We start from the raw sequence: 24,710 nt of genomic DNA on the forward strand, positions 1-24,710 counted from the left end.
GCCATTGGGGGCGGGGCCAAAAGGGAAGCGCGGGCATGGTTCCCGCGCTATGATAATTATGGCGGGAATAGGGAAGCAGGAAGGAGGGGGCGTCGCACGATGCAAGCCGAGGTCACGGGGGGGGGAAGCCGAGGTCGGCCAGAGTTTGCTGACTTCTGGGAGCAACATGGGAGGTGTAACTACGCTAGTGGGGGATCTAGCGGGGGCGGTGGGAGGGGGGTATTTACTGGGTTGCTGCTGCTGGGGAGAAGGGGGAGCTGGTATGGGGTGGGGTGGGCGGGGCGGGGGGGCACCGCCTGGGGGGGACACAGCTGCGTGGGAACCGGGTGAGGAGCTGGGTAAAAGGGGATGGCTAATCGATAAGGGGGGGGGGGGTAAAGAGCCCCCCGACCCGGCTGATCACGTGGAATGTGAGAGGGCTGAACGGGCCGATAAAGAGGGCACGGGTACTCGCACACCTAAAGAAACTTAAGGCAGATGTGGTTATGTTACAGGAGACGCATTTGAAACTGATAGACCAGGTTAGACTACGCAAAGGATGGGTGGGGCAGGTGTTTCATTCGGGGCTAGATGCGAAAAACAGGGGGGTGGCTATATTAGTGGGGAAGCGGGTAATGTTTAAGGCAAAGACCATAGTGGCGGATAGTGGGGGCAGATACGTGATGGTGAGTGGCAAATTACAGGGGGAGGCGGTGGTCTTAGTGAACGTATATGCCCCAAACTGGGATGATGCCAACTTTATGAGGCGCATGTTAGGACGTATCCCGGACCTAGAGGTGGGGAAGTTGGTAATGGGTGGAGATTTTAACACGGTGCTGGAACCAGGACTGGACAGATCGAGGTCCAGGACTGGAAGGAGGCCGGCAGCAGCCAAGGTGCTTAAAGACTTTATGAAGCAGATGGGAGGAGTAGACCCATGGAGATTTAGTAGACCTAGGAGTAAGGAGTTTTCGTTTTTCTCCTATGTCCACAAAGTTTATTCGCGAATAGACTTTTTTGTTTTGGGAAGGGCGTTGAGCCCGAAGGTGAGGGGGACGGAGTATATGGCTATAGCTATCTCGGATCACGCTCCACATTGGGTGGACTTGGAGATAGGGGAGGAAAAAGAACGGCGTCCACCCTGGAGAATGGACATGGGACTAATGTCGGATGAGGGGGGGTGTCTAAGGGTGAGGGGGTGTATTGAAAAGTACTTGGAACTCAATGATAACGGGGAGGTCCAGGTGGGAGTGGTCTGGGAGGCGCTGAAGGCAGTGGTTAGAGGGGAGCTGATATCAATCAGAGCACATAAAGGAAAGCAGGAGAGTAGGGAACGGGAGCGGTTGCTGCAAGAACTTCGGAGGGTGGACAGGCAATATGCGGAGGCACCGGAGGAGGGACTGTACAGGGAAAGGCAAAGGCTACACGTAGAATTTGATTTGCTGACTACGGGTACTGCAGGGGCACAGTGGAGGAAGGCACAGGGTGTACAATACGAATATGGGGAGAAGGCGAGCAGGTTGCTGGCCCACCAATTGAGGAAAAGGGGAGCAGCGAGGGAAATAGGGGGAGTGAGGGATGAGGAGGGAGAGATGGAGCGGGGAGCGGAGAGAGTGAATGGAGTGTTCAAGGCATTCTATGAAAGATTATATGAAGCTCAGCCCCTGGATGGGAAGGAGAGAATGATGTGTCTTCTGGACCAGCTGGAATTTCCCAAGGTGGAGGAGCAGGAGAGGGTGGGACTGGGAGCACAGATCGAAATGGAGGAAGTAGTGAAAGGAATTAGGAGCATGCAGGCTGGGAAGGCTCTGGGACCGGATGGATTCCCAGTTGAATTTTACAGGAAATATGTGGACTTGCTCGCCCCGCTACTGATGAGAACCTTTAATGAGGCTAGGGAAAGGGGACAGCTGCCCCCGATATGTCAGAGGCAACGATATCGCTTCTCCTAAAGAAAGAAAAAGACCCGCTGCAATGCGGGTCCTATAGGCCTATTTCCCTCCTGAATGTAGACGCTAAGATTCTGGCCAAGGTAATGGCAATGAGGATAGAGGAATGTGTCCCGGGGGTGGTCCACGAAGACCAAACTGGGTTTGTGAAGGAGAGACAGCCGAATACGAATATACGGAGGCTGCTAGGGGTAATGATGATGCCCCCACCAGAGGGGGAAGCGGAGATAGTGGTGGCGATGGATGCCGAGAAAGCATTTGATAGAGTGGAGTGGGATTATTTGTGGGAGGTGTTGAGGAGATTTGGCTTTGGAGATGAGTATATTAGATGGGTACAGCTGCTGTATAGGGCCCCGATGGCGAGCGTGGTCACGAATGGACGGGGGTCTGCATATTTTCGGCTCCATAGAGGGACGAGGCAGGGATGTCCTCTGTCCCCATTATTGTTTGCACTGGCAATTGAGCCCCTGGCAATAGCATTGAGGGGTTCCAGGAAGTGGAGGGGAGTACTCAGGGGAGGAGAAGAACACCGGGTATCTCTGTATGCGGACGATTTGTTGTTGTATGTGGCGGACCCGGCGGAGGGGATGCCAGAGATAATGCGGGTACTTGGGGAGTTTGGAGAATTTTCAGGATATAAACTGAACATGGGGAAAAGTGAGTTGTTTGTGGTGCATCCAGGGGGGCAGAGCAGAGAAATAGAGGACTTACCGCTGAGGAAGGTAACAAGGGACTTTCGCTACTTGGGGATCCAGATAGCCAAGAATTGGGGTACATTGCATAGGTTAAATTTAACGCGGTTGGTGGAACAGATGGAGGAGGACTTCAAGAGATGGGACATGGTATCCCTGTCACTGGCAGGGAGGGTGCAGGCGGTTAAAATGGTGGTCCTCCCGAGATTCCTTTTTGTGTTTCAGTGCCTCCCGGTGGTGATCACGAAGGCTTTTTTCAAAAGGATTGAGAAGAATATCATGAGTTTTGTGTGGGCCTGGAAGACCCAGAGAGTGAGGAGGGGATTTTTGCAGCGTAGTAGGGATAGGGGGGGGGACTAGCACTATCGAGCCTAAGTGAGTACTACTGGGCCGCCAATATCTCAATGGTATGCAAGTGGATGGGAGAAGAGGAGGGTGCGGCGTGGAAGAGATTGGAGAGGGCATCCTGCAGGGGGACTAGCCTACAAGCTATGGTGACGGCGCCGTTGCCGTTCTCACCGAAGAAATACACCACAAGCCCGGTGGTGGTGGCTACTCTGAAAATCTGGGGGCAGTGGAGACGGCATAGGGATAAGACGGGAGCCTCGGGGTGGTCCCCGATAAGAAATAACCATAGGTTTGCTCCGGGGAGAATGGATGGGGGATTTGGAACATGGCAAAGAGCAGGAGTAACACAATTGAGAGATCTGTTTGTAGATGGGACGTTTGCAAGTCTGGGAGCACTGACCGAAAAATATGGGTTGCCCCAAGAGAATGCATTCCGGTATATGCAACTCAGGGCTTTTGCGAGGCAACAGGTGAGGGAATTCCCGCAGCTCCCGACGCAGGAGGTGCAGGACAGAGAGATCTCAAAGACATGGTTGAGGGACGGTAAGGTATCAGATATATATAGGGAAATGAGGGACGAGGGGGAGATTATGGTAGATGAGCTGAAAGGGAAATGGGAAGAGGAGCTGGGGGAGGAGATTGAGGAGGGGCTGTGGGCTGATGCCCTAAGTAGGGTAAACTCATCGTCCTCGTGTGCCAGGCTAAGCCTGATACAATTTAAGGTGTTACACAGGGCTCATATGACTGGAGCACGGCTCAGTAAATTTTTTGGAGTAGAGGATAGGTGTGCGAGAAGCCCAGCGAATCACACCCACATGTTCTGGTCATGTCCGGCACTACAGGGGTTTTGGGTGGGGGTGACAAAGGTGCTTTCGAAGGTGGTGGGGGTCCAGGTCGAACCAAGCTGGGGGTTGGCTATATTCGGGGTTGCAGAGGAGCCGGGAGTGCAGGAGGCGAAAGAGGCTGATGTTTTGGCCTTTGTGTCCCTAGTAGCCCGGCGCAGGATACTGTTGATGTGGAAGGAAGCCAAGCCCCCGGGTGTGGAGACCTGGATAAATGACATGGCAGGGTTTATAAAGTTGGAACGGATTAAGTTTGCCCTAAGGGGATCGGCTCAAGGGTTCACCAGGCGGTGGCAACCGTTCGTCGAATACCTCACAGAAAGATAGAGGGAATGGAAAAGAAGAAGACAGCAGCAGCAACCCGGGGGGGGGGGGGGGGGGGGGGGGGGGGGGGGGAGACACCAGAAGGACTCTCAGAGATGTTAGTGTACATGTATAATATGTATAGGTTGTTGTTATAGGTAATTGTATATTGGACTGTTGAATTGTATTTTTGGAGAGTATTTATTTGGGACAAGGCAGTCGCCATTTAATTTTGTTTTTTTAATTTTGATGTTGTTTATATATTATTTATTTCTTGCTTAAAACTGGCCATTGTTATTTATATTGTTATATTACTGTGTAAAGGATACACAATGTACTGTCATGGTTGGCCAAAAATTTTGAATAAAATATATTAAAAAAAAAAAATACATAATAATATTAGTTTGGTAAAACAGAACTTGAATACTGTTCAAAAAGAGGGACATGCTATTGAAGTTTTTTGTCTTGCAATCGTCAGGACAGCCGTGCAAGAAAAACCATGAGCATAGAACATAGAACATAGAAAATACAGCACAGAACAGGCCCTTCGGCCCACGATGTTGTGCCGAACCTTTGTCCTAGATTAATCATAGATTATCATTGAATCTACAGTGCAGAAGGAGGCCATTCGGCCCCCTGAGTCTGCACCAGCTCTTGGAAAGAGCACCCTACCCAAACTCAACACCTCCACCCAACACCAAGGGCAATTTGGACATTAAGGGCAATTTATCATTGGCCAATTCACCTAACCCGCACATCTTTGGATTGTGGGAGGAAACCGGAGCACCCGGAGGAAACCCACGCAGACACGGGGAGGACGTGCAGACTCCGCACAGACAATGACCCAAGCCGGAATCGAACCTGGGACCATGGATCTGTGAAGCAATTGTGCTATCCACAATGCTACCGTGCTGCCCTTAAGAACAAATCAATCTACACTATATCATTTTCCCGTAATCCATGTACCTATCCAACAGCTGCTTGAAGGTCACTAATGTTTCCGACTCAACTACTTCCACAGGCAGTGCATTCCATGCCCCCACTACTCTCTGGGTAAAGAACCTACCTCTGATATCCCTCCTATATCTTCCAGGGAACAACAAATTATACTACATGAGAAGAGAGTGCTGATTGGTTGGCAAGTGAACTCCAATTGGTAGAAACATTTCCATGGAGAATGCAGCAGAGAATAGCTTGTTCCAAATTCAAACAAGGCCAGTTAACTCTGACTGATCCAGGTACTAATATGGGGAGTGAATCAGGAAATGGCTGTCCCCCAAGCTTTTGTTTAGTTGGAAAAGGCATAATGTGTGGACATGCTCCTTTTGCCTACAAAGGATTAGGCAATGAAACTTTGAAAATGTATTAAAATATATTCAATTGATCAGACTGCAGATATAAGACCATAAGACATAGGAGCGGAAGTAAGGCCATTCGGCCCATCGAGTCCACTCCACCATTCAATCATGGCTGATTTCAACTCCATTTACCCACTCTCTCTCCATAGCCCTTAATTCCTCGAGAAATCAAGAATTTATCAACTTCTGTCTCAACGTCCCGGCCTCCACCGCCCTCTGTGGCAATGAATTCCACAGACCCACCACTCTCTGGCTGAAGAAATTTTTCCTCATCTCTGTTCTAAAGTGACTCCCTTTTATTCTAAGGCTGTGCCCCCGGGTCCTCGTCTCCCCTGCTAATGGAAACAACTTCCCTACATCCACCCTATCTAAGCCATTCATTATCTTGTAAGTTTCTATTAGATCTCCCCATAACCTCCTAAACTCCAATGAATATAATCCCAGGATCCTCAGACGTTCATCGTATGTTAGGCCTACCATTCCTGGGATCATCCGTGTGAATCTCCGCTGGACCCGCTCCAGTGCCAGTATGTCCTTCCTGAGGTGTGGGGCCCAAAATTGCTCACAGTATTCTAAATGGGGCCTAACTAATGCTTTATAAAGCTTCAGAAGTACATCCCTGCTTTTATATTCCAAGCCTCTTGAGATGAATGACAACATTGCATTTGCTTTCTTAATTACGGACTCAACCTGCAAGTTTACCTTTAGAGAATCCTGGACTAGGACTCACAAGTCCCTTTGCTCTTCAGCATTATGAATTTTGTCACAGTTTAGAAAATAGTCCATGCCTCTATTCTTTTTTCCAAAGTGCAAGACCTCGCACTTGCCCACGTTGAATTTCATCAGCCATTTCTTGGACCACTCTCCTAAACTGTCTAAATCTTTCTGCAGCCTCCCCACCTCCTCCATACTACTGCCCCTCCACCTATCTTTGTATCATCGGCAAACTTAGCCAGAATGCCCCCAGTCCCGTCATCTAGATCGTTAATATATAAAGAGAACAGCTGTGGCCCCAACACTGAACCCTGCGGGACACTACTCGTCACCGGTTGCCATTCCGAAAAAGAACCTTTTATCCCAACTCTCTGCCTTCTGCCTGACAGCCAATCGTCAATCCACGTTAGTACCTTGCCTCGAATACCATGGGCCCTTATTTTACTCAGCAGTCTCCCGTGAGGCACCTTATCAAAGGCCTTTTGGAAGTCAAGATAGATAACATCCATTGGTTCTCCTTGGTCTAACCTATTTGTTATCTCTTCAAAGAACTCTAACAGGTTTGTCAGGCACGACCTCCCCTTACTAAATCCATGCTGACTTGTCCTAATCTGACCCTGCACTTCCAAGAATTTAGAAATCTCATCCTTAACAATAGATTCTAGAATCTTGCCAACAACCGAGGTTAGGCTAATTGGCCTATAATTTTCCATCTTTTTCCTTGTTCCCTTCTTGAACAGGGGGGTTACAACAGCGATTTTCCAATCCTCTGGGACTTTCCCGGACTCCAGTGACTTTTGAAAGATCATAACTAACGCCTCCACTATTTCTTCAGCTATCTCCTTTAGAACTCTAGGATGTAGTCCATCTGGGCCCGGAGATTTATCAATTTTTAGACCTCTTAGTTTAGATATCTGACATGTCACAAATATGACATTAGTTTTTCCAGGCTAGAAGGGTTGTTCGCCAGTAGTTATGAATTTAGCGCATAATTAACAGCCCAGTAACACCTCAAAGTGGTAGTTTTCCTCAAAAGACAGACAAGCAAGCTACCAGTACAATTCCAATGCTGGAACCCAATGTTTCTCTAGGGTATACTAAATTGTGATTCATTTCTTGCAGCTTCACCAGGCACTAAATGGCGCACCATACATTGATAACACCATGGTTGATGGAACTAACATGGCCATAATTTGAAGCCAGATAAATAAAATACAATTTTAAGATAGCTAATAGAATCACTTCTGGACTCAACATTGAGTTCAACAATTTTGGACTGAACTGTCCCCTACATCTTGAACGCTTTTTGTTTCCTTAGTTGTCCCCCACAGAACCAACCGCCCACCCCACAAGGCCATCGGTCACTTGTTTTTCAGTTTGGCTTCACTGAGCACTGGCCTTTGTTCTCCTATTAACACTTTCTGTTACCTTGCTTTCATGCCACTCTCAGCACTTCTTTTTGTCCTTAATGCTCCAATTAACTCCCTTTGCTTTATGTCCATTTTACCACTGTCGATCTCTCCTTCGCTCTGATCTATCCCTCGTCATCTATTCTGCCCACCTCCTTCATCCCCCTCTCCAACAATATAATTAATTACATTTCTATTCCTATTCAGATCTTAAGAGTGATAGGGTCTCAAAACATTCACCCTTTCTCTCTCCATAGATGCTGCCAGATATGCTGAGTTTATCAGCATTTTCTGTTTTGTATCTTTGAAGTCCTGATATGCTTCAAAAACTGATTTTACGTATGTTATAATACCAGTTAGCCTTGCTGAAGTTCAAACATGAACTCAAATTAAAAGGTTTTAATTTACAAAACAAGAGATCATGCTGATTTCTTCCAATTTAGAGTCAGCCGTTTAAAATACAAATCCAATTACAGTTAACCTAAATTTAACTTTGGGAATTGTAGCATTTAGACTCTGCATCCTTAAAGGCTGAGACTATATCAAATGCTGCTCCAGTGTAGCGGTATAATATATTTTATTTTATACATTGTCTGTTCAATGTTGCTAAATAATGGCACAACCTTGGTCTTGTAACAAACAACCCAGATGAAGATGATCCCACTTCATACCATCCCTGCACATTTCAGGGTCACACTTTGAAAAGGGAATATTTAAGAAAGAAAGAAAAAAATGACTCCACCCACTGATTTCTTCTGACTTAAGAGGAGAATTAAGGGATTTGCAAGCAGTTGCCAATCTATACAAACATCTCCTATCAATTGGTCTCAAAATTGTTCTCAGGAAGTTCCTATTTGCAGCAATGACATCATATGGGGCAAATCTTCTGAGGAGCAGCAATTTCCATCAGATTGCCACTCGGTTTTTTTTTGGCATTTCTGGCCCAGACTTCTCAACCAAATGAACCTGTTCTGGGCGTGACTTCATAGGGCAGAATTGCCGAGGGAAGCCAAGCCACACCTCCTTTGGAACAGTACTAGCTGCCATATTTTGGTAAATCTTCATTCATTAACACAGTGAAAAGCTGTCGGACATTTAAATAGCTTTTCATTGTACTTGTAAACAAATGTCAGAAAGGTGAGTGGGTCAGATAGCAGGTGGCATGGCTGGGGATAGCGGGGTCCGAGGGATAGGGACGGAGTCAGAGGATCAGTTGCACAGCTATCTAGGAGATGGAAATGTTTTTTTCCTGTCGAACATTTCCTGGACAGCTATCCAGATAATTCAGTAGGAACCCTCTGAAGTATCCAACTCTACCTCCAAATTAGAGACTTGTGAAACTGTCAGATTGTCATAATAACCCAACTGTTTCTTGAAGGAAACCTCCTGCCCTCACCTCGTCTGGACTATGTAATTCCAGACCCTCTCAGAATAATGGTTGAAACTTCCCGGGCAATTCCTGCGGTGTCCCTGCAGAGGAGCGTCCGAGCTTGTCTGCTGGGTCTAGAGACAAGATCTAGGCTCTAGTGGCCTTCATAGAAGACTCTATGGTATACACTTCTGCACCTTTTCAGAATAATGTATAAAATTTACATTTATATACATATATGTAATAGTTATCCGATCTGGTTCAGAACCAGTAATTCTTTGCTTAAAGTTGTCAAAGTTTAAACCCAATAACCCACGGGGAGAATCAAGCAACCAGATTACATGGTTAACAAACAAAATATACTTTATTACACAATTAAAACAATTTTCAATATTTATCGTATTCAGAATTAACACGATGCAAATATTGTGTGTCAAGCAAACTATAGTCAAACACACCATACTGCACATTTAATGGCAGGTGCAGTTTCAACAGATTCCTTAGCAACCTAGCCAGATGTCAGAGTCACAAAAACTTGCCAACTTTGTTTCCCTCATGAGGAATTTCAACTCTGCACATTTAAAGATCTAGGCTATAAAATACCTCAAAAGCTGCTCGGACTCAGACTGCCTCAACAAATTATCACCTCTTGATGGTTCAACCTCTTCTCCGGAGGCCGCATTCCACGGAATTCACAAGGTTTCGCTCGAATAACTGGCACAATTACAACTCTTTCGCAGATCGTGAGATTCACTAAGCTAGCACTCCTCCTGGGTTTCTCTGAATTCCTGTCTCTCGGCTGCGGCAAGCTATAAATGGCTCCCTGGGATTTTTGAAGCTCCAATTGCCAGGCAGGAGCCAGTGACCTTCCGCTACCTTCTCAGCACCCTAGTACATTTGAACCCTAACTGCTGGAACCTGCTAACAACTTCCGGGGCTTCTCGGTGAGCTGAAAACCACACAAGATCCCAACTGCAACAAATCCTCTCCCCCAACAAACACACAGATAAAATTGAAACCAAAGAACCTGCTTAAGTTCCACCCATCTCCATGACAACACAGCCTTTCAGGGCTCACAATGTTTTTAAACTAAGTTAGCTCCAACTCCCAAACAAAACATCCCTCTGGACTGCAGCTCTAGCAAGTAGTTTCAACATCACGTCTCCAGCTAAGTAAGCCCACTTGCTGTTTCAGGATCTTACCTTTCTAGCTGTTAACCCCTTAACTCAACATGGACCCAACCTTAAGAACAATTGACTCCAATCTGCTTATGTTCCATTTATCAACTGTTCTACAGTTAAACTTTATTCTTCACAGAATTAAAAATTATCTCCAAACTATGAACATCAATACAAATAACAATTTCAACATATTACAACATAAAAACAAACACTTGCATTTATATAGATCCTTTCACAAACTCAATACGTATCACAAGAGATCCACAGCCGATGAAGTACTTCTAATGCAGTCACTGTTGTCATGTTAACATAGAAAATGAAAGGAAAAGACTGGCTAGTCCGTTGAGCTTGTCCCATTTCCCCCCTGTTTTTATTCCTTTACAGGCTGGCAAGGCCAGCATTTATTGCCCATTCTCACTTATCCTTGAGAAAGGTTTGATGAGCTGCCTTCTTGAATACATTTGAGTGGCTTGCACTCAAATTTCAGAGACCATTTAAGAGAACAGGTGAGAGTCAACCATTATTCTGAGAGAGTCTGGAATTACATAGTCCAGACGAGGTGAGGACAGGAGGTTTCCTTCAAGAAACAGTTGGGTTATTATGACAATCTGACAGTTTCATGGTAACAATTAGTGTATTATTCCAGATTTATTTAACCAACAGAATTTAAATTTCTAAACCATCATGGTGGGATTTGAATGTACACCTCCAGCTGATAAACCCAAGCCCCTAGAATACTAGTGCAGGAACATGACTACTATGCTACCATAACCTGAAACTTTACATCCATCAAAATACTATGGATTGTCATGTTGATTCGCGTGAATTTTAAAAAATAATTCTGAAATTTTATTAAGTCAATCACAATGGTCCATGGAGAAAATTGGGATTAAACTCAATTGCTTCAGGCATTCATGGTCACTCTCATTGTTATATTTGAAATACAAGGCAATACTCAAGCTTTCGGAGAAAAAGTAGGAAAATAGTTCTTGTGCAGTTGTTTTTAAACCACTTTTACCATTAAAATACTCATGAGCTGTGTATTGTCCAGGTCTTGCTGCATTTGCCCTTGGACTGCTTCAGTGTCAGAGGAGTCGCTAATGCTGCTAAATACTGAGCAATCAGCGAACATCCCCACATCTGACCTTATGCTGGAATGAAGTTCATTGATGAAGCAGCTGAATATGGTTGGGCCGAGGACATTACCCTGAGGAACTCCTGCAGTGATGTCTCGGGACTGAGATGACTGACCTCCAACAACTACAGCCTCTTTCTTTGCACTAGGTATGACTCCAACCAGCGGTGAGCTTTCCCCAATTCCCATTTTCGATCAAATGCTGCCTTGGTGTCAAGGGCAATCACTCTCACCTCTGGAGTTTAGCTCCAGGCTGTAATGAGGTCAGGGGCTGAGCGACCTTGGTGGTACCCAAACAGAGTATCAGAGAGCAAGTTATTGCTAAGTAAGTGCCACTTGATAGCACTGTTGATGACCCCTTCCATCATTTTACTGATGTTCGAGAGAAGATTGATGGGGCAGTAATTGGCTGGGTTGGAAATGTCCTGATTTTTGTATATAATTTGTGACAATTTTACAGATTGCTGGGTAGATGCCTGTGGTACTGGAACAACTTGGCTCAGGGCGCAGCAAACTTTGGAGCACAAATCTTCAGGACTATTGCCGGAATATTGTCAGTATCCAGTTCCTTCAGCCATTTTTGATAGACATGGGTGATTCAAATTGGCTGAAGACTGGCTGCATTTGTGATGCTGGGGATATCTGGAGGAGACGGAGATGGATCATCCACTTGGCACCTTCGCTGAAGATTACTGAGAATGCATCAGCATTGTCTTTTGCACTGTTGTGCTGGGCTCCTCCATTATTGAGATGGGGATATTTGTGAGCCTCCTCCTCCAGTGAGTTGTTTAATTGTCCACCACCATTCACACTGGATGTGGCAATACAGCAACTGTACCCATCCGATATACCCATCTCCAAAGCCAAATCTCCTCAGCACCTCCCACAGATGATCCTACTCCACTCTGTCGAATGCTTTCTCGGCATCCATCGCCACCATTATCTCCGCTTCCCCCTCTCGCGGGGGCATCATCATTACCCCTAGCAACCTCTGTATGTTCGTGTTCAGCTGTCTCCCCCTCACAAACCTGGTTTGGTCCTCATGGTCCACCCCCGGGACACAGTCCTCTATCCTCGCCGCCATCACCTTGGCCAGAATCTTAGCATCCACATTTAAAAGGGAAATGGGCCTATAGGACCCGCATTGCAGCGGGTCTTTTTCCTTCTTTAAGAGGAGCGATATCGTTGCCTCTGACATAGTCGGGGGCAGCTGCCCCCTTTCCCTAGCCTCATTAAAGATTCTCGTCAGAAGCGGGGCCAGCAAATCCATATACTTCCCATAAAATTCCACCGGGAATCCGTCTGGTCCCGGGGCCTTCCCCGCCTGCATGCTCCCAATCCCTTTCACTACCTCCTCCATCTCAATCTGTGCTCCCAGTCCTGCCCTCTCCTGTTCCTCCACCTTAGGGAATTCCAGCTGATCCAGAAAGCACATCATTCTCTCCTTCCCTTCCGGGGGCTGAGCTTTATATAATCTTTCGTAGAATGCCTTCAACACCCCATTCACTCTCTCCGCTCCCCGCTCCATCTCTCCCTCCTCATCTCTCACCCCCCCTATCTCCCTCGCTGCTCCCCTCTTCCTCAGTTGGTGGGCCAGCAACCGGCTCGCCTTCTCTCCATATTCGTACTGTACACCCTGTGCCCTCCTCCATTGTGCTTCTGCATTACCCGTAGTCAACAAGTCAAATTCTACATGTAGCCTTTGTCTTTCCCTGTACAGTCCCTCCTCCGGTGCCTCCACATATTGTCTGTCCACCCTCAAAAGTTCTTTCAGCAACCTCTCCCTTTCCCTACCCTCCTGCTTTCCTTTATGTGCCCTGATAGATATCAGCTCCCCTCTAACCACTGCCTTCAACGCCTCCCAGACCACTCCCACCCGAACCTCCCCATTGTCATTAAGCTCCAAGTACCTTTCAAAACACCCCCTCACCCTTAAACATACCCCCTCATCCGCCAATAATCCCCTGTCCATTCTCCAGGGTGGGTGCTGTTCTTTTTCCTCTCCTATCTCCAGGTCCACCCAATGTGGACCGTGGTCCGAGATAGCTATGGCCGTGTACTCCGTCCCTGTCACCTTCGGGATCAATGCCCTTCCCAAAACAAAAGAGTCTAATCCGTGAATATACTTTATGAACATAGGAGAAAAACGAGAACTCCTTACTCCTAGGCCTGCTAAATCTCCAGGGGTCTACTCCTCCCATCTGCTCCATGAACTCCTTGAGCACCCTAGCTGCAGCCGGCCTCCTCCCGGTCCTGGACCTCGATCTGTCCAGCCCTGGGTCCAGCACCGTATTGAAGTCTCCCCCCATTACCAACTTTCCTGCCTCTAGGCCCGGGATACGTCCCAACATACGCCTCATAAAATTTGCATCATCCCAGTTCGGGGCATATACGTTCACTAGAACCACCGCCTCCCCTTGCAATCTACCACTCACCATCACGTATCTACCCCCACTATCCGCCATTATGGTCTTTGCCTCAAACAGTACCCGTTTCCCCACTAATATAGCCACCCCCCTGTTCTTTGCATCTAACCCCGAATGAAACACCTGCCTCACCCATCCTTTGCGTAGTCTGACCTGGTCTATCAGTTTCAAATGCGTCTCCTGCAACATAACCACATCTGCCTTTAATTTCTTTAGGTGTGCGAGTACCCGTGCCCTTTTAATCGGCCCGTTCAGCCCTCTCACATTCCACGTGATCAGCCGGGTTGGGGGGCTCTTTTACCCCCCCCCCCCTTGTCGACTAGCCATCCCCTTTTTTAATCCAGCTCCTCACCCGGTTCCCACGTACCCGTAATATCCCCCGACGGCGCCCTCCCGCCTCCACCACCCCACCCCGTACCAGCTCCCCCTTCTCCCCAGCAGCAGCAACCCAGTTAACCCCCCCCCCCGCTAGATCCCTTTCTAGCGTAGTTGCACCCCCCATGTTGCTCCCAGAAGTCAGCAAACTCTGGCTGACCTCGGCTTCCCCCCACTGTGCGAGGCCCCCTCAAACAAAGAACAACAAAGAACAAAGAAATGTACAGCACAGGAACAGGCCCTTCGGCCCTCCAAGCCCGTGCCGACCATACTGCCCGACTAAACTACAATCTTCTACACTTCCTGGGTCCGTATCCTTCTATTCCCATCCTATTCATATATTTGTCAAGATGCCCCTTAAATGTCCCTATCGTCCCTGCTTCCACTACCTCCTCCGGTAGTGAGTTCCAGGCACCCACTACCCTCTGCGTAAAAAACTTGCCTCGTACACCTACTCTAAACTTTGCCCCTCTCACCTTAAACCTATGCCCCCTAGTAATTGACCCCTCTACCCTGGGGAAAAGCCTCTGACTATCCACTCTGTCTATGCCCCTCATGATTTTGTATACCTCTATCAGGTCGCCCCTCAACCTCCTTCGTTCCAGTGAGAACAAACCGAGTTTATTCAATCGCTCCTCATAGCTTATGCCCTCCATACCAGGCAACATTCTGGTAAATCTCTTCTGCACCCTCTCTAAAGCCTCCACATCCTTCTGGTAGTGTGGCGACCAGAATTGAACACTATACTCCAAGTGTGGCCTAACTAAGGTTCTATACAGAAACCCTCCTTCCTGCTTCCCTGTTCCCGCCATGATTACCATAGCGCGGGAACAAAGCCCGCGTTTCCCACTTGGCCCCGCCCATAATGACCGTCGCCCACAGTTCCTCCCCCCCCTCCCCCACAACTTGGGGAAGAGAGAAAAGTTACAGGGTCGCAAGATTAACAATTTGAAAAATCATCCCCTCCCCCTTTTTTCCCCCCTTCACCCCACGTAATCACCCTACCACTTTGTCCCAAACGTTCTTTTTCTTGCCCGCCTATTCCAGCTTCTCATCCACAATAAATGTCCACGCCTCTTCTGCCGTCTCAAAGTAGTGGTGCTTCCCTTGGTGTGTGACCCACAATCTTGCCGGCTGCAACATTCCGAATTTGACCTTCCTTTTGTGAAGCACCGCCTTAGCCCGATTAAAACTTGCCCTCCTTCTCGCCACCTCCGCACTCCAATCTTGATATACGCGGATCACCGCGTTCTCCCACCTACTGCTCCGAGTTTTCTTCGCCCATCTGAGGACCATCTCTCTGTCATTCTAGCGGAGAAATCTCACCACTATGGCTCGAGGTATTTCTCCAGCCCGCGGTCTTCGCGCCATAACTCGAAAAGCTCCCTCCACCTCCAACGGGCCCGTTGGGGCCTCCGATCCCATTAACGAGTGAAGCATCGTGCTCACATATGCCCCGACGTCCACCCCTTCTGCGCCTTCGGGAAGACCAAGAATCCTTAAATTCTTCCTCCTCGCATTATTCTCCAGCACCTCCAGCCTTTCCACACACCTTTTGTGTTGTGCCTCGTGCATCTCTGTCTTCACTACCAGGCCCTGTATTTCGTCTTCATTTTCAGCGGCCTTTGCCTTCACGACCCGAAGCTCCTGCTCCTGGGTCTTTTGCTCCTCCTTTAGCCCTTCAATCGCCTGTAATATCGGGGCTAGCAGCTCCTCCTTCATCTCCTTTTTCAGTTCTTCCACACAGCGCCGCAGGAACTCTTGTTGGTCAGGGCCCCATACTGGACGGCCACCTTCCGACGCCATCTTGCTTTGTGCTTGCCTTCCTTGCCGCTGCTCTAGAGGATCCTCCGCAATCCGGCCGCTTTCCTCTCCTTTTTCCATCCGTATCCAGGGGGGATTCCCTTCTGTTTTACCGCACAGCGTTTTTAGCCGTTAAAATTGTCGTTGGGGCTCCTATTAAGAGCCCAAAAGTCCGTTCCCCCGGGAGCTGCCGAAACGTGCGACTTAGCTGGTCATCGCCGCACCCGGAAGTCTCAGAGGTAGGTTCTTTACGCAAAGAGTGGTGAGGCCGTGGAATGCCCTACCTGCAACAGTAGTGAACTCGCCAACATTGAGGGCATTTAAAAGTTTATTGGATAAGCATATGGATGATAATGGCATAGTGTAGGTTAGATGGCTTTTGTTTCGGTGCAACATCGTGGGCCGAAGGGCCTGTACTGCGCTGTATCGTTCTATGTTCTATGTTCTAAGACTGCAAAGCTTAGATTTGAGCCATTGTTTGAGCAATTGCTTAGCTCTGTCTATCACTTGCTGCTTATGTTGCTTAGCATGCAAGTAATCGTGTGTTTTAGCTTCACCAGGTTGACACCTCATTTTTCAGTATGCCTGGTGTTGCTCCTGGCATGTTCTCCTGCACGCTTCAATGAACTAGGGTTGATCCCCTGGCTTGGTGGTAATGGTAGAGTGGGGAATATGCTGGGCTATTACAAATTGTGGCTGAGTACAATACTGCTGCTGCTGTTGGCCCATAGTGCCTCATGGATGCGGAGTCTTGATTTGCTAGACCTGTTCTGAATCTATTCCATTTAGCATAATGGTAGTGCCACAACAATACAATGGGATGCAGCCTCAACGTGAGGACGGAATTTCGTCTCCACAAGAACTGAGCGATGGTCACTCCTACCGATACCGTCATGGCAGCCAGGTTGGTGAGGATGAAGTCATGTGTGTTTTTCCCTCTTGCTAGGGCATTTATGAGTCCATCACATTGCCAATCAAGTGAGGACTTCAGATTTCCTTCCCTAAAGGACATTAGTGAACCAGCTAGGTTTTATTTTTACAATAATTGACAATTAGACTTGCAATTCCAGTTATTTAATGGATCTGCCATGGCGGGATTTGAACCTGGTTTCCCAAAGTATTACCCTGGGTCTCTGGATCACCAGTCCAGTGACAGCACCACTACCTCCCCTGTGCAAACTGCTCACAATTGCTTTAATTCTCGATTCCCAGACTGAATAAAAATTACATCAAATGTTTCATCTACCTCTGAAATCTGCTGTCCCACTTTAAATCTAATTACTGGAATTGTCTCAGAACATTTTGTTTACTCTTCCTTGAATTCTTTTGAACAATACCTTAGTCTCTGTTCTCTCAACTTCAGTTGTCTTAAAAGCTCTATCCTAATTAGTCGGTTATCTGGATAGTAACTTGAATTTTCAGCTCCCGCCCTGTCCAGTCTTTCTTCTGGCAGAGTTGTAAGATGTTCACTCCCATAGATCCTGTCTTCAACTGCAATCAAATTAGCTAAACTAAAACTTACAAGGTCCCTGTTGCTTTCTAACCCCGCATACCTCCGCTGGCCTATTTATTTACTCTTCATGCCATAGCCCTCTCTAAGCACAATAGAAACAGTTGGAACTTAACTAATCCCCATACATACAACACCTTTTTCCAGCATGAACCTAACTATAGGTTTTGCACTTACAGGTACAGAAACATTAAATTAAACCCACGCCTTATTTCTAATGTCTATCAATACAAATTGAATTCCTCTAAAACTATCTTTGTTTTCCAAACAGCAGCAAGTTGATCTTATGCAGTGCAGCATCGTACACTGATCAATCTAAATTCCTGCACAGGAACTTTTCAAGGTGGTTAAATCATTCTGAACAGATGCTGTCGCCACACATGACTGCTAGGCAAATTAAAATGCACACCCAACTTATAACAGTTGCTAATAAAACAATTCAACCTTCTGTTAAGATGTTGGGATGTTCGATTTATGGACTTCGCTTTAGCTGTCGGTTTCTCGAAAGCTGAGAATATTGCGCAGATTAGCTCAAGAATTAATTAAATTATTTCCCAGAGAAGCTTGAATATCAGTCTAAACTGAGGTTGCAACTGCAGAATTTTGGATTTGGGAATGTAATCCTCTTTTAAAGGGTCTCTGAGAAACTTCTCTTCACAAGATATCAGAAAGACAACATGAAAAATGATGAGCAAGAATCACACACTGCAACTCTGATCTAATGTGTGCAACCAATTGACTACTTTTTCTCTTCCGATTTGTCTTCCTGTCAATTAAGAGCTGGATCATCAATATCTTATCAAGCTAACTAGGTATTCATTCCATGGCCATTTGTCACAAATGAAATCTTGGGCTCACAAAATTAACATTCATTAGAAAGTCAATGTTAAATTGGAAGCTATTTGTGAAAACTAATTTTATAAATTTTCATTGCATAATATATGCATAATATAGGTTTCATGGAACTATTTTTCTGAAACAAAAATATGATTTTCCAAATGAATGACTTGAGAGATTAAAACATTTTTTAAATTTCAAAATTTGGATCTTTTTCCAGGATATTCGTTCCACCCATCTGACAGGTTATACTGTACAAAATATATGGAGCAAAAGAAAAGCAAATGTATGTGGATTTCAAAAAGAAAATATCTTGACCTATTTGCAGTTGCATCCCGTGGTCTAGATTTCTGTTCTAGTACTTTTCAGACATCAATACCAAGTCTTTTGCAATCAAATATTAAACAAGAAAGATTTATTTGCCTGACCGTCTGCACAATACTGAAGATTCATCAAAATGCTGGCCTTAAGAATAACCTAAATTATACCAATAGCACAAGAAAGCGGAGACTAGGTGAGTTTAAGAAACAAATAATGTTCGACTGAACACTGCAATAAACATTAGGGCTCGCGTAAATACAGTTAATCCATCACTATTGTAAAAATCTGAAGGATCTAGTATAGTAATAATGCAATCAAATAACAGATCTTAAGTTTACAATCTGTCTTCAAAAATCAAATAAATGCAAGTCACAAACTGGCACTTAAAACCCATCTCTGAATAAGTTAGACTTACCGGATGATAAACGTTGAAAAATCTCTTGCAGGTTGGTAGCCGGTAGTTTTCATCAATCTTCTCCAACCCACGCACTGTGAGAAACATACCAATAGGAGAACCCAAGGCAAAGAAGTTATCTGGCTCAAAGTCTAGTGTTTGATAAGCCACAGACACCTGAGGGAAAAATGTAGAGCACAAAAATAAATGAAATTAGAACCAAATGAATGATTCTATTCCCACATTATTAGTCCTATGCTACACAAGATTTAAGAATTATTTATAGTGTGACGGCATGAAATCTGAAGTGCAATATCATCAGTAATGCTAGCTTTGGCTTTATTATCACAGTTGGTGAAAACAGTTGCAACATTTAAAAGTAGGATCTGACAGCAGTGCTTTCTACCTCCGATATCATTGAATTTACTGCCCAACTGGTCTGTACCTTCCATGAGGCTACTTCGTCCAGACTTCATTGAAACTCATCGATATCACTATTCCTTCCCCTTAAATGTATCTATGCTATTTATCTCAACTGCTCCTTGTAGACTGAGTTCCACATTCTCAACATTCTCTGGGAAAGACATAGTTTCTTAGAATCATAAAAGCCACAGGAGGTGATCAGCTCGTTGTGGCTGTGCCGGCTCTCTCCAGAAGCTATTGAGCAAGTCCCTCTCTTGTTTTTCCCCATAATCGAAAAGGATTTTCTCTTCAGATAATTATCTAGGTCCCTTGATAATAATAATAATTTACAAACACTAGAGAAGGCACAAACACAAGGATAATAGCTGTGATAATACCAGCTATTGCGGTACCGGAGAGGTGGATGACCATTGGTTAGACCCAGGAGTCTACCATTGGCTGATGTACATAGCTCTGCCCTGAGAGGCGGAGTATAAGAACCGGTGCCGTCCCAGCAGCCTTCACTTTCTGTATCGAAGCTGCTGGGGAAGAATTCTAGCAGATTAAAGCCTTCAGTTATGAATCACTTTGTCTTGAGAGTAATTGATTGCGCATCAATAGCAAAAATCAGTGGTTATTACTCTCAGAACAGACTGAACAGGCTGGGGCTCTTTTCTCAGCTGAAGAGGTGTAGGAGTAACCCAATAGAGATCTTTAAAATAAAAAAGGTTTAGGGGCAGCATGGTGGTGCAGTGGTGAGCACTGCTGCCTCATGATGCTGAGGGCCCAGTTTTGACCCCGGCCCGGTCACTGTCCGTGTGGAGTTTTCACATTCTCCGTGTTTGTGTGGGTCTCACCCCCACAACCCAAAGATGTGCAGGGTAGTTGGAGTGGCCACGTTAAATTGTCCCCTAATTGGAAAAAAAAAACTGGTTACTTTAAAAACATTTTATAAGATAAAAAAAATGTTTTGATAGATTGACAGAGGTGTTTCCAATTATGGGAGGAGCCCAAAACTACGGGTCATAAATCTATGATAATTAGTATGGTAGTGATGGCTACCAACAGAACTCAAAATAGTGCCTACTCACAGACTATTATATAATCTTTCTCATTCGAGGTATTTATTCAGCATGCATAACAAAATCCACTAACAAATTCAAGCTTCAAAGTGAGCTTTACCTGGCCAGCTCCTGCTTCAAAATGGTCATATTGCACAGAGACAGGTGAAACACTAGTGCCAGCGTAAGACAGGATCTTCTTCAGTACTCCCTGTTTTTCTGCAGCTGAAGAGTCCTTTTGAACTGCTTCATCCTTGGCTTTTTGGATTTCATCTTGCTGAGCTTTCTTCTGAACTTCCAATGCTGCTTTTTTCTCTGTTGCAGCTTTCTTCTTTACCTGTATTAGGGAAGAAAATAATTACATTTTGTTACTTATTACAACTATCAAATTGCTTATTTATAATGTGGCTTTTATTAACCTTAACTACCAGATCACAAATGTTCACTGCAAACTGAAAAAAACTCAAACAGATTTGCTAATAACATAGTGAACTTAAAAAAAAATCTTAACCCACAAGACTTCGCTGCTCATTATCTTTATTCTTTCACATGATGTACGCCTCACTGGCTTGGCCAGCATTTATTGTCCATCCCTAATTGCCCTTGAAAAGGTGGTGGATGAGCTGCCTCCTTGAACAGCTGCAGTCCACGGGCTGTAGGAACACCCACAGTGCTCTTTGGGAAGGAGTTTCAGTATTTTGACCCAGCAACAGTGCAGAAATGATATCTCGTTCCAAATCAGAAGGCATGTGGCTTGGAGGAGGATTTGCAGGTGATGAGAGTTCCCATGCATCTGCTGCCTTTGTTCTTCTAGGTGGTAAAGATTGGAAGTTGCCATTTAAAAGGCCATGGAGAGTTGCTGCAGGGCATCTTGTAGATTACACACACACCTGCCACTATGCATTGGTGATGGAGGGGACAAATGTTTACGGTGGTGGATGATGTGCCAATCAAGCGGGCTGCTTTGTCATGAATGGTGTCAAGCCTATTCAAGCTGCGCTCAACCAGGCAAGTGGAGAATATTCCACCACATTCCTGATTTGTGCCTTGTAGATGGTGTACAGACTTAATGGAGTAAGGGAGTGAGTTACTTGACGCACAATTTCAAACCTCTGATCTGCCGTTGTAGACACAGCATTTATAGGGCTGGTCCAGTTCAGTTTCTAGTCAATGGTAATCCTCAGGATGGTGACAGTAGGGGATTCAGTGATGGTAATTAATGTCATTGAATGATTGAATGTTGTGAGGAGATGGTTAGATTCTCTCTCATCTCTCTAAACGTTTGGCATTGTGTGGCGTGAAGATTCCTGGTCACTTATTAGCGAAGTCTGAATGCCGCCAGGTTACATGTGGACAAGGACTGATTCGGTATCTGAGTCACAAATTTTATTTTTTAAATTCATTCAAGGGGTGTGGGCTTCAATGACTAGGCCAACATTGATTGTCCATACCTAATTGACTTCAAGGCAGTGGTGGCGAGCTGCATTCTTGAACTGCTGCAGTCCATGTTGTACAGATACATTCATAGTGCTGTCAGGGAGGGAGTTCTAGGATTTTGACTCAGTGACAGTGAAGGAACAGTGATCCATTTCCAAGTCAGAATGGTGAGTGACCTGGAGGGCAACTTGCAGGTGCTGGTGTTCCCATGTATCTGGTCTTGTCCTTCTAGATGGTCGTGTTCCTGAGTTTGAAAGGTGCTGCCGAAGGAGCCTCAGTGAGCCCCTGCAGTGCATCTTGCAGATAGTACATACATCTGCCACTGTTCATGAGTGATGGAAGGGGTGCCAATCAAGCTGGCTGCTTTGTTCTGGATGGTGTTAAGTTTCTTGAGTGTTGCTGGAGCAGCACTCAGCCAGGTAAGGGGAGAGCCATTACACTCCTGACCCGTGCCTTGTAGATTGTGAACATGTTCTGTGGAGTCAGGAAATGAGTTACATGCTGCAGGATTCCGAGCCTCTGACCTGCTCCTGCCGCACAATATTTGCATGGCTAGTCCAGTTGAATTTCTGGAGAATGGTAACCTCCAGGATGTTACACATCATTTGTCAGCCAAGCTTGGGTATTGTCCAGGTCTTCTTGCATTTGGACATGGACTGCTTCATTATCGGAGTCATAAATGGTGAACATTCTGCAATCATCAGCGAACATCCCCACTTCTGACCTTATGATGGAAAGAAGGAAATTGACAAAGGAGCTGAAGATGGGTGGGCGTAGGACACTACCCAGTGTTAGTCCTGCAGAGATTTCCAGGGACTGAAATGATTGACCTCCAACAACCCCAAAAATTTTTGTGCAAAGTATGACTCCAACCAGTAGTGTCTCTCCTCTGCTCTCTCCCCAACCATCTCTCCCGATTCCCATTGGCTTCAGTTTTGCTAAGGCACCTTGAAGCCACACTCGGTCAAATGCTGCCTCTGTGTTGAGGGCAGTCAATCTCACCTCACCTCTATTGTCCATGTTTGGACAAGGTTGTAATGAGTTCAGGAGGTGAGTGGCCCTAGTGGAACTCAAACTGAGTGTCAGTGAGCACTTTATTGACAAGCAAGTGCTGCTCGTTAGCATTCTCAGGCCCCTTCGGTTACTTTACTGACGAGTGAGAGTAGATTGATGGGGCAGGGTGCATGTTGGATTTATCCCACCTTTTGTGGACAGGACCTGCCTGGGCAATTTTCCATATTGCTGGTTAGATGCCAGTGTTATAGCTGTACTGAAACAGCTTGGTTAGGGGGCACAGTTAGTTATGGAGAATATGTCTTCAGTACACATTGGGCTGGAATGTTGTCAGGGCACATAGCTTTTGCAGTGTCTTGCACCTTGAGCCTTTTATTGATATCATGTGAGTAAAGCAAATTGACTGAAGACTGGCTTCTGTGATGCTGGTGAACTCAGGAGGAGGTTGAGATTGATCATCCAATCTGCACTTTTGTCTGATATTTGTGGTTTTTATCAATGACTTATAGATTTCATAGAATTTACAGTGCAGAAGGAAGCCATTCGGCCCATCGAGTCTGCTCCGGCTCTTGGAAAGAGCACCCTACCCAAGATCCATACCTCCACCCTATCCCCATAACCCAGTAACCCCACCCAACACTAAGGGCAATTCTGGACACCAAGGGCAATTTAGAATGGCCAATCCACCTAACCTGCACATCTTTGGACTGTGGGAGGAAACCGGAGCACCCGGAGGAAACTCACGCACACACGGGGAGGATGTGCAGACTCCGCACAGACAGTGACCCAAGCCGGAATCGAACCTGGGACCTTGGAGCTGTGAAGCAATTGTGCTATCCACAATGCTACCGTGCTGCCCCCTTGGAGGAGGGGGCTGAAGGGTGGGTAGGTAAATTTGCTGATGACACCAAGATTGGTGGAGTAGTGGATGAGGTGGAGGGCTGTTGTAGGCTGCAAAGAGACAATGATAGGATGCAGAGCTGGGCTGAAAAATGGCAGATGGAGTTTAACCCTGATAAGTGCGAGGCGATTCATTTTGGTACAAAAAATTTGAATGCGGATTACAGGGTGAACGGCAGGGTTCTGAGGAATGTGGAGGAACAGAGAGATCTTGGGGTTCATGTCCACAGATCTCTGAAGGTTGCCACTCAAGTGGATAGAGCCGTGAAGAAGGCTCACAGTGTGTTAGCATTTATGAACAGGGGGTTTGAGTTTAAGAGCAGTGGGGTTATGCTGCAACTATACATGACCCTGGTGAGACCACATTTGGAGTATTGTGTGCAGTTCTGGTCACCTCATTATAGGAAGGATGTGGAAGCATTGGAAAGGGTGCAAAGGAGATTTACCAGGATGCTGCCTGGTTTGCAGGATAGGTATTATGAGGAAAGGTTGAGGGAGCTAGGGCTTTTCTCTTTGGAGCGGAGGAGGATGAGAGGCGACTTAATAGAAGTTTATAAGATGATGAGGGGGATAGATAGAGTGGACGTTCAGAGACTATTTCCTCGGGTGGATGTAGCTGTTACAAGAGGGCATAATTATAAGATTTAGGGTGGGAGATATAGGAGGGATGTCCGAGGTAGTATCTTTACTCAGAGTGGTTAGGGTGTGGAATGGACTGCCTGCTATGATAGTGGAGCCGGACACTTTAGGAACTTTCAAGCAGTTATTGGATAGGCACATGGAGCACACCGGAATGACAGGGAGTGGGATAGCTTGATCTTGGTTTCAGACAATGCTCGGCACAACATCGAGGGCCGAAGGGCCTGTTCTGTGCTGTACTGTTCTAATAGTTGCAAATGCTTCAGCTTCTCTTTTACCCTGATGAGCTGGGACTGTCCCTCATTCATGATG

At 46.1% G+C, this 24,710-nt stretch overlaps 1 protein-coding gene across 1 annotated transcript in view; it reads right to left on the reverse strand.

Annotated features, from left to right (window-relative positions):
• The window catches only part of sec23ip (SEC23 interacting protein), a 190,730-nt gene that overhangs the window by 89,148 nt on the left and 76,872 nt on the right, over window positions 1-24,710 (reverse strand). Inside the window, exons 13-14 of the mRNA XM_072479346.1 lie at window positions 20,530-20,745; window positions 18,967-19,122 (exon numbers count right to left, since the gene is read on the reverse strand). Of these exons, the coding sequence (XP_072335447.1) occupies window positions 18,967-19,122; window positions 20,530-20,745 (372 nt within the window). The remainder of the gene's footprint in view (window positions 1-18,966; window positions 19,123-20,529; window positions 20,746-24,710) is intronic.

The sequence above is a fragment of the Scyliorhinus torazame genome, chromosome 16 (assembly GCF_047496885.1).
Source record: "Scyliorhinus torazame isolate Kashiwa2021f chromosome 16, sScyTor2.1, whole genome shotgun sequence".
Taxonomy (NCBI): Eukaryota; Metazoa; Chordata; class Chondrichthyes; order Carcharhiniformes; family Scyliorhinidae; genus Scyliorhinus; species Scyliorhinus torazame.